Genomic DNA, 14,869 nt, shown 5'->3' on the forward strand with positions numbered 1-14,869 from the left:
GTTATTTCAATGTCAATGAATCACTAACAGTTTTAATCAATCTGAATTCCAGGTCTGTAAAACAATACAACATTTTAATTATTTACATTCTGAATGTACATTAGACCAGCGGTCGCCAACCTTTCAGACCTCATGGACCGCTAAATTCATCATTTTAAATCCCGAGGACCACTAATAGGAATTTTGTAAAAAAATATATATATACACACACACGAGAATATATTTATATATGAGGAAACAAAAAATATGAGAATATATCTATATATACATACATAGGTGCGGGTGTGCCTGCAGGAGTGGCAGTGCTGGTGGAGGGAGGGAGCGGTGCCGCCCACCCCGGCCCAGAATATACCGAGAGCGGCGCATTCCTTGTGACAGCCGCTGCTCGAGTCAGTGAGAGGCAGCCCCAGAGCCTCCGTGCCGCTTCAATGACAGCCCAGCCTGCACGGCATCAGAGGGGGCCCGGGGACCACCAACATTTTATCGCGGACCACCGCTTGGCGACCGCTGCATTATAACGTCCACGGATATACATAAAAATTTAAACTGAAGATTTAGATTAGAAATGTCTCATTCTCTTTTCCATACACAGACAACCTGTGGGTGTACGATGCCCTCGACCAATACCGCTATTTGCAGTACTTCTCCTGGATCCTTTATCATGTTCTACTCATGTGTATATCAGCGGGAGTGGCCAAATATATCTCTCCTCAGGCGGCAGGTACGTTTTCCAGTCACTATGAACTTCTCAGAAAAGAGCTATGTGTCTGCCCCAAGACAGAAGAGGACTGCAGGGTGACACAGACAGAAGGGAGCTATGAGTCTGTCCTCCTCCTGCAGGGTGACACAGACAGAAGGGAGCTATGAGGCTGTCCTCCTCCTGCAGGGTGATACAGACAGAAGGGAGCTATGAGTCTGACCTCCTCCTGCAGGGTGATACAGACAGAAGGGAGCTATGAGTCTGACCTCCTCCTGCAGGGTGATACAGACAGAAGGGAGCTATGAGTCTGACCTCCTCCTGCAGGGTGATACAGACAGAAGGGAGCTATGAGTCTGACCTCCTCCTGCAGGGTGATACAGACAGAAGGGAGCTATGAGTCTGACCTCCTCCTGCAGGGTGATACAGACAGAAGGGAGCTATGAGTCTGACCTCCTCCTGCAGGGTGATACAGACAGAAGGGAGCTATGAGTCTGACCTCCTCCTGCAGGGTGATACAGACAGAAGGGAGCTATGAGTCTGACCTCCTCCTGCAGGGTGATACAGACAGAAGGGAGCTATGAGTCTGACCTCCTCCTGCAGGGTGATACAGACAGAAGGGAGCTATGAGTCTGACCTCCTCCTGCAGGGTGATACAGACAGAAGGGAGCTATGAGTCTGACCTCCTCCTGCAGGGTGATACAGACAGAAGGGAGCTATGAGTCTGACCTCCTCCTGCAGGGTGATACAGACAGAAGGGAGCTATGAGTCTGACCTCCTCCTGCAGGGTGATACAGACAGAAGGGAGCTATGAGTCTGACCTCCTCCTGCAGGGTGATACAGACAGAAGGGAGCTATGAGTCTGACCTCCTCCTGCAGGGTGATACAGACAGAAGGGAGCTATGAGTCTGACCTCCTCCTGCAGGGTGATACAGACAGAAGGGAGCTATGAGTCTGACCTCCTCCTGCAGGGTGATACAGACAGAAGGGAGCTATGAGTCTGACCTCCTCCTGCAGGGTGATACAGACAGAAGGGAGCTATGAGTCTGACCTCCTCCTGCAGGGTGATACAGACAGAAGGGAGCTATGAGTCTGACCTCCTCCTGCAGGGTGATACAGACAGAAGGGAGCTATGAGTCTGACCTCCTCCTGCAGGGTGATACAGACAGAAGGGAGCTATGAGTCTGACCTCCTCCTGCAGGGTGATACAGACAGAAGGGAGCTATGAGTCTGACCTCCTCCTGCAGGGTGATACAGACAGAAGGGAGCTATGAGTCTGACCTCCTCCTGCAGGGTGATACAGACAGAAGGGAGCTATGAGTCTGACCTCCTCCTGCAGGGTGATACAGACAGAAGGGAGCTATGAGTCTGACCTCCTCCTGCAGGGTGATACAGACAGAAGGGAGCTATGAGTCTGACCTCCTCCTGCAGGGTGATACAGACAGAAGGGAGCTATGAGTCTGACCTCCTCCTGCAGGGTGATACAGACAGAAGGGAGCTATGAGTCTGACCTCCTCCTGCAGGGTGATACAGACAGAAGGGAGCTATGAGTCTGACCTCCTCCTGCAGGGTGATACAGACAGAAGGGAGCTATGAGTCTGACCTCCTCCTGCAGGGTGATACAGACAGAAGGGAGCTATGAGTCTGACCTCCTCCTGCAGGGTGATACAGACAGAAGGGAGCTATGAGTCTGACCTCCTCCTGCAGGGTGATACAGACAGAAGGGAGCTATGAGTCTGACCTCCTCCTGCAGGGTGATACAGACAGAAGGGAGCTATGAGTCTGACCTCCTCCTGCAGGGTGATACAGACAGAAGGGAGCTATGAGTCTGACCTCCTCCTGCAGGGTGATACAGACAGAAGGGAGCTATGAGTCTGACCTCCTCCTGCAGGGTGATACAGACAGAAGGGAGCTATGAGTCTGACCTCCTCCTGCAGGGTGATACAGACAGAAGGGAGCTATGAGTCTGACCTCCTCCTGCAGGGTGATACAGACAGAAGGGAGCTATGAGTCTGACCTCCTCCTGCAGGGTGATACAGACAGAAGGGAGCTATGAGTCTGACCTCCTCCTGCAGGGTGATACAGACAGAAGGGAGCTATGAGTCTGACCTCCTCCTGCAGGGTGATACAGACAGAAGGGAGCTATGAGTCTGACCTCCTCCTGCAGGGTGATACAGACAGAAGGGAGCTATGAGTCTGACCTCCTCCTGCAGGGTGATACAGACAGAAGGGAGCTATGAGTCTGACCTCCTCCTGCAGGGTGATACAGACAGAAGGGAGCTATGAGTCTGACCTCCTCCTGCAGGGTGATACAGACAGAAGGGAGCTATGAGTCTGACCTCCTCCTGCAGGGTGATACAGACAGAAGGGAGCTATGAGTCTGACCTCCTCCTGCAGGGTGATACAGACAGAAGGGAGCTATGAGTCTGACCTCCTCCTGCAGGGTGATACAGACAGAAGGGAGCTATGAGTCTGACCTCCTCCTGCAGGGTGATACAGACAGAAGGGAGCTATGAGTCTCCTCCTCCTGCAGGGTGACACAGACAGCAGGGGGATATTTGTCTCTTCTATTTCAGAGATGTTAGAAATAAGCTAATAGTCTTTTTAAACATTTGCAGGTTCTGGTATTCCAGAGATCAAGGTTACATTGAGAGGAGTGGTCCTAGCTGAATTTTTCACGTTACGCACATTTATTGCCAAATTAATTGGTGTCACCTGCACACTTGCTGCTGGAAACACAATATTCCTTGGGAAAGTGGTAAGTAATAACGCACAATGCAGAAAATATAAAAGGAACAGGACAGGATGGAGGTGCAGTGACAGCGCTGTGTGGGGGGTCAGTACAGGAATAGTATATATATATATATACACACAGGACAGGATGGAGGTGCAGTGACAGCGCTGTGTGGGGGGTCAGTACAGGATAGGTGGAGAGTTTTAGACTGAGATGGTGCTGCGATAACGACAGTATATTTGTCATGTTTTAATAGGGACCTTTTGTCCATATGGCCGCCATACTTGCAACTCAGCTGGGGAAGGTGATGGTGAAGCTGGTTGGAGCCAAAGAGGTAAGACTGATGTCGTATCTTAAGCCTTGCAGCATGTACCTTTTGTGGTGTCGTACCTGTAGAATGATCTGTCTCCTGATTCTTCTTTTGTCGCTGTCACCTAGAATGCGAGCCGCAAGTATGAACTGTTGATTGCTGGAGCGGCGGTGGGTGTGGCTTGTTGCTTTGTTGCTCCCGTAGGAGGTAGGTAGTCTATCTTTATTATACCATTGCCATCATTTAACCAGAGGAATTTTGTAACCTTATATGACATATTGATAGCCATGCAGCAAGAGCGTTTACAGTTTATAGTGTCATTTCGGTTAATATAAATGTTACCAGTTAACTTCTCGAGTCATGTGCGCAGTTTCCTTTTCTTATTATGAGCTTCGGCCGAGCCTGCGGTGAACTTTGTCACCTCTGCAGCTCTGAGGAACACACGGCAATAATATGAAGGGGATGACAGGGATTCAGAACTGAAGCAATCCGCTTTAAATTTCACTTATCAAATGAGTTAATCAGTTCCCAGTGAAATCATTTCATGCACGGGATCGCTGCTAACAAGACTTGACTTGTGCTTGGCAGAGGTCATCATAAAACGTCGAGGGCTTTATGTCTAAGGCCTGGTTCACACCTGGGCGTTTTGTAGCGCGTTCGAACGCTCTGCAAAACGCTCAAACACCGAAATCCCATTATTTCCTATGGGTATGGTTCACACCTGGGCGTATTACAGGCCGTATGAACGCGCTACAAAACGCCCTACGCCCAAAGAAGTACAGGAGCTTCTGTGGGGCGTTTTTGTTGCGTGTTTCCATTGGGATACAGCCAGGTAGCCCTCGGAAACGTGCGTTTGTCGCACGTTTTTTACCGCGGATCGCGGTAAAAACGCTTGTCACGAAACGCGCGACAAACGCGCATATTTGATACGCCTAGGTGTGAACCCAGCCTAAAGGTTTAAGCTGCAGATGTATACAGTTGCAGCATACATCCATCAACTTATTAAAGAGGGACTGAACTCCAGAAGCTGCACCCTACAAAGGCCTAGTCTGCAGAGTTGTCTCCGGTCTCCCCAATACTGATTTTTCTCATTACTGACTTACTTTGCCTTGTTCTATGTCTCTGTGCGGAGGCGGCCATCTTGGTAGAGGCAGGGCTTTGCTCCTCGTGTTAGTGCCTCCAGCAAGGAGGAGAACAGTGAGGAACAGAGAACTGACATCACCAATTGTCACTCTGAATCTCCTAAGACTAGAAAACAGAGGTAGCACTGCCTTGTTCTATGTCTCTGTGCGGAGGCGGCCATCTTGGTAGAGCAGGGCTTTGCTTTCTTGTGTTAGTGCCTCCAGCAAGGAGGAGAACAGTGAGGAAAAGAGAACTGACATCACCAAATGACACTCTGAATCTCCTAAGACTAGAAGACAGAGGTAGCACTGCCTATGACCAAACACTGCAGATCTCGAGCAATAAGGAAGTAAGCACAGGACTGCGTAGGCACCATCACATACCAGGAAGGGCACTGCTATTTTTCAGGAGTAATTTAGGATGTTAGATTTTCTAGGGTATGGCTTAGACACAATTAATATATGTTCCATATAAAGCTGGTCATATATTGCTCTAATTTTGGCTCAATCCTGCTGACCCTTGCAATGTGAAAAAAGTCAGTTTTTCAATCAAATTTTGCCAAAAGAGCTGATCCGCAAATTCTTAGCCAAAGAATGACTGCGACCAATCAGTTTCAATCACTGTTTGGGTATTCTGACAGCGGCACACCCACCTCTGTCAGAATTTAATAGCCCCAGGGCCGTCGCCTCAGGCTGCATCTCATGAAAGGGGTGGCGGGTGTGTGTGGGAGGGGGTTGGCAGAGGGGCGCCCACAGCGTCCCAAGTTGCTAAGAGCTCTTAGTAACCTGCGGCTCTGTCCATTCTGGCTTCCCGCCCAGCTCATTGATGTCATCGGTTGCCAGGGAGCTGAGCGGGATGCTGTCTTTGGCGTCAGTGAGGTGGGCGGGACCAGACCAGACATAGCCGCCTGTCCCACCCATCAGTCGCCACCACCCAGTCATTCTTCCATTCTCTGGTATCTGCTCTGTACTACATTTTCACACCAGTTTGATAAATATTATCCAGTAATATCAACTGTGGGCAAATCAGGATGTCCTCAGATTCCCCCCATCCTTTATAACAAATAAGTTCTGAAGCTGGCCATACACGGCTCGAATTTAGTCCTGCTGACTTGGCTGAAATTGAAGACGTGGGTGGCCCTGCTGGCACCACTCCATTTGTCAAAAGTTGAATTTTTCAATCGACTTTCATTGAAGAGCCAATCAGCGAGTTACTGTTCCAGTATTCAGAGATATGATAGCCTGGCAGGAGAGATTTGTACATCCAAGTCGTTCAGGAATCCCATTCTATTCTTGTTCAGTCCACGAGGCTGAATGAGAAGAAACTGCCAGGGTATGGGGCCGGCTATAGCATTATCAAACTTTGGAGAATCCAGGTACAATCAACTTCCTCACTGGATTTGCCAGCTATGTATTTTTTTGAGCAGTGAGGGTGAATGTGGAGATTTGCCAAAGATTTGTAGCTGAATTTTAGGTTTTAGTTGCAACGTGGTAAACATTTGGCAAAATTGAGTCTCTACAGGGAGTCACTGATTCGCCCATCGACAGTAGTGAATGATAACCGCTGGCACATATAACTTTGGCTGCATTATAAATAATGTGAATGTTATTGAGACTCGGATTTCCTACTGGAATGTGGAAATTCCAGCTGTTGGAAAACGAAGGTGAATGTTGCTCATCCAAGTGAAAGTGCAGGTGAATCCAGCAGATGAAGGACTTTTGTAAACACATCAAATACTGCGATGAGTATCTGTTGGTGATGAGCCTGCAGAGGATCCGCAATCCGCCATTCTTTATAAAAAACTCTCTTGATGTCTCTTCTCGCAGCAGTAAGCAATGGCTGACCTCCTGATTGTTCTCTTTTCCAGGTGTCCTATTCAGTGTGGAGGCCACGGCTACGCATTTTGCCGTGCGCAATTACTGGCGTGGATTCTTCGCAGCAACGTGTGCAGCTTTAATGTTCCGACTCTTGGCAGTGCTTCACAGTAATGGAGGTGAGCCCAGAGATCAGGGAAATCCAGCTGATACAGGAGACATAAAGGCCCATTCTGAGTAATTAGTAATGACTACGATCATAAAAGAAATAAGGAGGCTAACATTGGAAACCTCCCTCTGAAAATGCTAGTTTCCTGGCCAACTTTGCCTTCACTGCTTTCTGATGCTGACCTGGAATCGGCATCATCAGCGACATCACCAAATCTTGGAAAACTTGCAGTAAGAAGCAGCTTTAGATATCACACAGGAGTGCCTAGGCACCATTACATATCAGAGACTGCACCAAATCCCACTTCAAATCTGAGACCAGCAGTCTGAAGCAGAGGTGCCTTGCATGATCTCGCACTGTTCATATACAGCTATGAGGATACAGAACAGGAGTGCCTAGGCACAGGAAGTGCTCTGCTATTTTTTACGAGGAATTACAGAGAAATGTTTAAAAGGGAACAATGGCCTAACCCTTTATGGCCACAGTTCTCTTCAGGGTCACAGGAGGACATATACTAATGTCCTCCGGTGACCAAAAACTCAGTATATAGCAGGCAATTGGTGAGTGTTATCACAGCGCTATAGGTATTTAAATAAACTAAATGCCAATAATTAAAACGAATTTGGTGTTGCAGCTAAATCCCATATGATGAAACATAAAAAAACATGTGATATTTAATTAGGTGAAAACCATAATATTCACAGTGAAAAAAGTGTGAAAATGTATTTAAACCAATGAAGGGTCTTCAAAGAGACCTATTCAGTGTTAAATAAATACCATTTAAAGCATAAGGTTGCTAAAGTGATAAAGTGCGGCAGGAATCAATTCTGTGTTAACAAAATAACCTTTAGCGCATAAGGTTCCTTAAGTGATACAATGTGACAAATATCAATGAAATAAAACACTAATATGTCGTAGCGATCTCAGTGGTGGGTGATATTACAAATGGCCACACTTTATCACCCTTATGCTTTTATTTAAATACCTATAGCACTGTGATAAGACTCACCAATCACATATAATAATTTTTCTCAAAGCAGCTTTAGGTCTACTTATTAATCTATTTTAGCAGTCTTCCAAGAGCGCAGACCTTTTTACAACTATAGCAGGCAATTGCCTGCTATATGCTGAGAGCGCAGAGCCGTGCCGCAGCCAGGAGAGATCCCGACACTACTGTGGAGATCCACCCCGCTGGCTGATTGACAGTTGGCTCTGCCTCTCTAGAAGCCGAACCGAATTGTTTGCGAACAGAACCGAGGTATTACTGTACTTATTTTGTTCAGGACGCAGCACAACATTGGGTTGCTTACTCTCTTATGTTCTATTTTTGTGTTAAAATCTTCAATAACCTGTCAGCGATCCGGTTCCTATAATGACCTTTCCTCCTTTTCTTACCATTCTTCCAGAGACCGTGGCCATTCTTTTTCGTACCGGATGGACAGTGGAATTCCCTTTTGATCTCCCAGAATATTTTTCATACGCCGTTCTGGGGTGAGTAAACTTGCAGCTCGATGCTTTTTCGTCTAATATATACAAGTACAGTGTGTACAACGGTGTTTGGAGACATCATTTTATAATTGTAATTAGTGTTTTTGGTATTTTTATTGCAATTAAAATAAGATTGGCCAAACACACCTAGCAACAAAGCAACCAGCTGGAACATCCCTTACAATAATCCAGTCTAGTGGATGATACAGGCCGATTCCAACCAAAACTCATATTCCCGTCTTACACATTGATCACATGCTATGTTTAAAGGCTGAGTTCACCTTCTGAGGTTATGCAGACAAAGAGGTCCAAGTAGAGTAAAATGCACTGTGCAGTTTTGTAAACTGCGTCTTAATGTAGCTGGCATACCTGTAACTCAGGGCTTCTTAAAAGAGAACTATGAGGTAAGTGTTTTTCCCCATAGTTATTTTAAGGGTCACTTGAGGATATATACTAACCCCCTCCCGTGACCCAAAGCTCAGTATATAGCGAGCTGCAGCTCTACTGTCGAGATCCGCCCAGCTGCGTGAGTGACAGCTGGCTCTGCCTATCTAGAGGCAGAGCCAGCTGTACCTACCCCCTCCCCCATCCGTTCCTCCACTCAGCACTGGAGGATCGGAGAGGGGATGCGGGGGGGATCCCTGCGGGGAGCCGTGACTGACAGTCACCACTCACTGCCGGGAGATGATCGAGAAGTGAGCGACATCATGTGTTCGCTCACTTCCCATCTATTGAGCCGACGTGTGACAGTATCATTGTCACACGTCAGCTCAAACTTTGAGCAACTATGAGGATGATTGATGTTCACTCACCTCATAGTTCTCCTTTAAACTTTTTCCACTCGTGACCCCTTTTCGCCCGAGGAAATGTTTACGTGACCCCGGGTATATAAAACGGGTATACAAATCACTGATGATACATCATAAAGAAATGTAATTTAAAACAATTCTCTGGTATACATATCATTTTACCATTTATGAAAGCCAATTTGCATACTAATGAGGTGGATGGGCTTGTTTATTTTCACATAAAGAATGAAATCCTGGCAGAATATTTGATACTGCGGGACGTAGAGCATCTTCTACGTTTTTCAGAGTTGATCGATATTTTGATTTTATAACCGCCAATGCTGAGAGCGCCGCTTCACGTAAATACGTAGTACAAAATGGCCGAAGTATGTTTAGGGCCATCTCAGAAATCGATGGAAATTCTCTCCTAATCCCGAACCAAAATTAATTGAACCATTTTTAGCGGCTGCCTGAGAGTGACCCATAATAGCCAGTGACAGGAGTGTGATCGCTGACCGCTTACTATGATGTGTAGAAAGAAGTTTGATGAACTTACAGTGATGGTAGAAGAGCAGGCTGGAGGTCGGGGGTTTGTTTCATGGTAGTAGATACCTTCATGTTGCTTGACAGATCTAGCTGAAGAGAGAAAATATTATTATCATGAAATGAATACGTATTGCACTTATTGTACCCCGAGATCCCTCTATTTATAAAAAAAGCTTTCTGTCATGTACCGTATTTTTCGCTCCATAAGACGCACCCAAAAGGAGGGGATAAATGTGCCTGCGTCTTGTGGAGCGAATACCTATCGCCCGACGCCCAGGACATGCAGTTTCGGGCGCCCGGGGGAGTAGTTTTTTGTACATTCAGCCCTGCTCCTGACGAGCAGAGCTGAATGTACAGTGGGAGCTGCTGCTCGTTTAATACAAGTGATCTAATTAGATCTACATTAGAACTACTTATCAGTACTAAAGACTCATTTCCTTTATGTGCTTTCTTCTCGTTCCAGTGTTGTGTGCGGCTGCGTTTGCTGCGTCTACCTGTTTCTTCACCGCGTCACCTTACTTTTCATCAATAGGAACGAGCGGGTTGGGAAATTCTTCCGCAACAAGTAAGTGTGATTCTCAGCACTGGTCTGCTCTGCGAATATACTGCCATCTCTCCCGACATCTCGGCATTCACTAAGTAAGGGTGCAGACTTCACATTCTGGAAACCAACCAGAAGAAGCATCTGCAACGCTGTATGAGGCCGGACTGACACCTTTTGAATTGTAATAAGCATGCCTAAAGCTGGCCGTACAATATGCAAATTTCGCACAGAGGGTACCCATGTCAGCTCCCTTCCGGGCGGCATCCCTCAGAAGATTGAAGGTGCCGGTTGGAAAATCTTCAGAGTTTGCAGCCAAGCACCATTCAACCATGCAAACAGCGGGGGGAAAACCATGCAAAAGCCTTCATGGAAAAAGCAGTTCTATTAATAGTGTAAACAAAGTAATTTGTATATTTTTAAGGAAACATATAGATTTTATTGAATACAGTCTTACTATATATTCACTTTTTTCTTCTTTTTCATAGCATGACAAATGTAAAAACAATGCATTTTTTTTTGTTTTCTATGGTTTCATTTTCTTAATACTGTAATTGTATCCTACAATTGCCATATTAAATAGATAAACACTGCTATTGCCAGGCTCCAACTGCATTTGCAGTGCCAGCCTGCATGTGATTCTAGCTGACATAGAGAATACATGACTGGGATCCACCCTACCTGGTTCCCGATAGGTAATGGTGATGGTGACCATGCTGTCAGTGACAGCTTAGGACAGTTAAGCCCCATTCACACTGCGTGATTCGCGAATCGCGCGTTTGTCGCGGGATCTTCATTTTGCGCGATATCGCGCAAATGCTTGCATTGAGCAAGCTTGAATCGCGGCTAAATCTGCTCCAAAAAGGGTCCCGCTGTAGCGACGCACGACCTGCGACAACAGGACCCTTTGCCCCATTGAGAAGCATTGGAGAGCGATATCGTGCGGTAAATTGCCGCGATATCGTGGGAATTACCGCGCAATAAATCGCTCAATGTGAACGGGGCCTAAATGTACAAGCTTTTTTGCATATTGTTTGTAGTAGTATTGAGAGATCTGACAGACAGACACACTGATGTCCATGAAATGCTTTTATTTTGCAGTAAGATTGTGTATGCTGCATTTGTCGCCCTGGTATTGGCCAGCATCACCTTCCCTCATGGGTTCGGGCAGTACATGGGAGGCACTCGGGTAAGTACCGTGTGCAGTGACTAGGCTGCTTAGCAGGGAGTAAACGGTGAAATCTCACCAGCAAGTACGATGAAGGACCTGCAAATTATGTTTCTAACCCTGAGCTGATGCAAGAGTCCAAATATATAAGTGTATTCCTGAGGATGGTGTTCTGTAGTCCAGCACAGGTCAGCCTGAACAATACTGATTGAGATTTCAGCACAGCAGAGGGACGGTGTTGTCAGCCCTGCGAAGCTCTATTCTTCTGGATTCCCCTCTCTTCTCCTCATCTCCATAACATGGGGGAAGTGTTCTGTAGTCCAGCAGAGGAGAACTCAGACAGAGATGACAACACTGCTTTGGATTTCAGTGCAGCAGGGGCAGCCTTGTCAGCTCAAACAGGAAGTATGGAGGACATTGTATGTCTAGCATATCACGAGGTATTTCTCTATACAGAACATGGGGCAGTGCGAATGTATTGGCAAGATGTGCGAAATGGATTTTGTGTTTGTCTCGCATAGCACGTAACCTGCCGATGGTTTTATTATTTAGCTGACAATGAAAGAACACATCGAGACTTTCATCAACAACTTCACCTGGGGAGTGGAAGAATTATCCATCAATGTAAATGCCTCGCGACAGCCGCCAAATCCAACATACGACAACCCCTGGCTGCAGTGGACACATCCGCACTTGTCATCCGTAGAGAAGCTGGCCATCTTTGTAGTGATGAAGGTAAGTAATACGCTGGTCACCAGCCCTTTCCTGTAACTATTTCAACCTCAGCTCTACTATGTCTGCTGTCTATAGACACAAGGTGATGGATGGAAACTTTACACTGGATTAGAGGGTTCAGGATGTGAAAAATGTCTCTCTAATGACCTATATATTATGCAGAGCTGTGCAGAGGAGCTTACACTCTAATGTCCCCTCCCCCCCACAGTCACATCAGTCTCTGTACAGAGGCGCTTACACTCTAATGTCCCGCGACAATCACACACTGTTACTATTATACATGAATATCTCTGACATATCCTGTGGTGCTGTACAGAGAACACTGAGCTAGTCCCATCAGTCTCTGTACAGAGGCGCTTACACTCTAATGTCCCGCGACAATCACACACTGTTACTATTATACATGAATATCTCTGACATATCCTGTGGTGCTGTACAGAGAACACTGAGCTAGTCCCATCAGTCTCTGTACAGAGGCGCTTACACTCTAATGTCCCGCGACAATCACACACTGTTACTATTATACATGAATATCTCTGACATATCCTGTGGTGCTGTACAGAGAACACTGAGCTAGTCCCATCAGTCTCTGTACAGAGGCGCTTACACTCTAATGTCCCGCGACAATCACACACTGTTACTATTATACATGAATATCTCTGACATATCCTGTGGTGCTGTACAGAGAACACTGAGCTAGTCCCATCAGTCTCTGTACAGAGGCGCTTACACTCTAATGTCCCGCGACAATCACACACTGTTACTATTATACATGAATATCTCTGACATATCCTGTGGTGCTGTACAGAGAACACTGAGCTAGTCCCATCAGTCTCTGTACAGAGGCGCTTACACTCTAATGTCCCGCGACAATCACACACTGTTACTATTATACATGAATATCTCTGACATATCCTGTGGTGCTGTACAGAGAACACTGAGCTAGTCCCATCAGTCTCTGTACAGAGGCGCTTACACTCTAATGTCCCGCGACAATCACACACTGTTACTATTATACATGAATATCTCTGACATATCCTGTGGTGCTGTACAGAGAACACTGAGCTAGTCCCATCAGTCTCTGTACAGAGGCGCTTACACTCTAATGTCCCGCGACAATCACACACTGTTACTATTATACATGAATATCTCTGACATATCCTGTGGTGCTGTACAGAGAACACTGAGCTAGTCCCATCAGTCTCTGTACAGAGGCGCTTACACTCTAATGTCCCGCGACAATCACACACTGTTACTATTATACATGAATATCTCTGACATATCCTGTGGTGCTGTACAGAGAACACTGAGCTAGTCCCATCAGTCTCTGTACAGAGGCGCTTACACTCTAATGTCCCGCGACAATCACACACTGTTACTATTATACATGAATATCTCTGACATATCCTGTGGTGCTGTACAGAGAACACTGAGCTAGTCCCATCAGTCTCTGTACAGAGGCGCTTACACTCTAATGTCCCGCGACAATCACACACTGTTACTATTATACATGAATATCTCTGACATATCCTGTGGTGCTGTACAGAGAACACTGAGCTAGTCCCATCAGTCTCTGTACAGAGGCGCTTACACTCTAATGTCCCCTCCCCCCCCACAGTCACATCAGTCTCTGTACAGAGGCGCTTACACTCTAATGTCCCGCGACAATCACACACTGTTACTATTATACATGAATATCTCTGACATATCCTGTGGTGCTGTACAGAGAACACTGAGCCAGTCCCCTGTGTAAATCTCAGGGCTGGATGGACAGATATACACATCCTTTGGCAGGCATTCCAGCTCCCATATACAGTATATATTTAATCTGTGTATTTAGCTGCTTACTGCAGTTCAGCTTCACTTTGCCCATTCAGGAAATGGCGGACAGTGTAAAGCTCACCACACACACGTTGCCATCTGATTGTACAATCTCCTTTAGATCTACCAACAGCTATAGAGTCTGAGGGCCAACCTGACTGAAGGCAAAGTGATTGGATAGTTTAGGTGGGTCCTCATATCACACTGTTTTGGTAAATCTAAAGTCGATGGTATGGTCCGATTGTAATGTGTATGGTAACTCTTAAGGATCCCCAGCGCACGCACGCACCCGACCCGCTGATATTCGCCTCTCTTGCTCTCCCCCGCAGCTTCTTCTTCCACCGCATCCCATAATGCAGTGCATGGTCCAAGCGGCCTATCACCAGGCCAGAGCACTGACACATGACAGAGGGGTGACATCACTGCTAACTCTAGGCTCCAACATCAGCTGACACCCAGTATTTTGGTGAAAGGAGCACCAGGGGAGTGCTGGGAAGGTTGGTGGGTCAGCATTGGGGGGAGGGGGGGGGCAGGTATAACTAATAAGCAGACTTTGATTTTTGATGTAAGTTGTAACGTGTGTTGGAAGTACTGAACCCCAATCACCGCTATCATTGTGTTATCCTCTGAGACCTTCACAGAACTCTTCTCCTGTCCGCAGTTCTTCATGCTTCTGCTTGCAAACACCATGATCATCCCGGCTGGGTATTTCCTGCCTGTGTTTGTATACGGTGAGTTACATTACAGAACTGAATATCAATCTGTTCATTTAAAGCAATGAGATCCATGTGTTGGTTGAGGTCAGTCAATAAAAATAATATCGGCCATCCGGAAATGACGGATAATGTCATTGTATCCGAGTGCAGAGATTGCAAATGTAACTTGTACAGAGTATTCACAGCTGCTATCTGAGGAGTGCAGGAGAGCTGTGACATG

At 46.5% G+C, this 14,869-nt stretch overlaps 1 protein-coding gene across 1 annotated transcript in view; it reads left to right on the forward strand.

Moving 5' to 3' along the window:
* Positions 1 to 14,869, forward strand: part of LOC108799512 (chloride channel protein ClC-Kb-like) — a 53,306-nt gene that overhangs the window by 11,693 nt on the left and 26,744 nt on the right. Inside the window, exons 3-12 of the mRNA XM_018571376.1 lie at positions 593 to 721; positions 3,316 to 3,455; positions 3,688 to 3,765; positions 3,870 to 3,948; positions 6,731 to 6,856; positions 8,253 to 8,337; positions 10,132 to 10,233; positions 11,311 to 11,398; positions 11,930 to 12,112; positions 14,595 to 14,664. Coding sequence (XP_018426878.1) covers positions 593 to 721; positions 3,316 to 3,455; positions 3,688 to 3,765; positions 3,870 to 3,948; positions 6,731 to 6,856; positions 8,253 to 8,337; positions 10,132 to 10,233; positions 11,311 to 11,398; positions 11,930 to 12,112; positions 14,595 to 14,664 — 1,080 coding nt within the window. The remainder of the gene's footprint in view (positions 1 to 592; positions 722 to 3,315; positions 3,456 to 3,687; positions 3,766 to 3,869; positions 3,949 to 6,730; positions 6,857 to 8,252; positions 8,338 to 10,131; positions 10,234 to 11,310; positions 11,399 to 11,929; positions 12,113 to 14,594; positions 14,665 to 14,869) is intronic.

The sequence above is a fragment of the Nanorana parkeri genome, unplaced genomic scaffold (genome assembly GCF_000935625.1).
Source record: "Nanorana parkeri isolate BGI_ZX_2015 unplaced genomic scaffold, ASM93562v1 scaffold1746, whole genome shotgun sequence".
NCBI classification, from domain to species: domain Eukaryota; kingdom Metazoa; phylum Chordata; class Amphibia; order Anura; family Dicroglossidae; genus Nanorana; species Nanorana parkeri.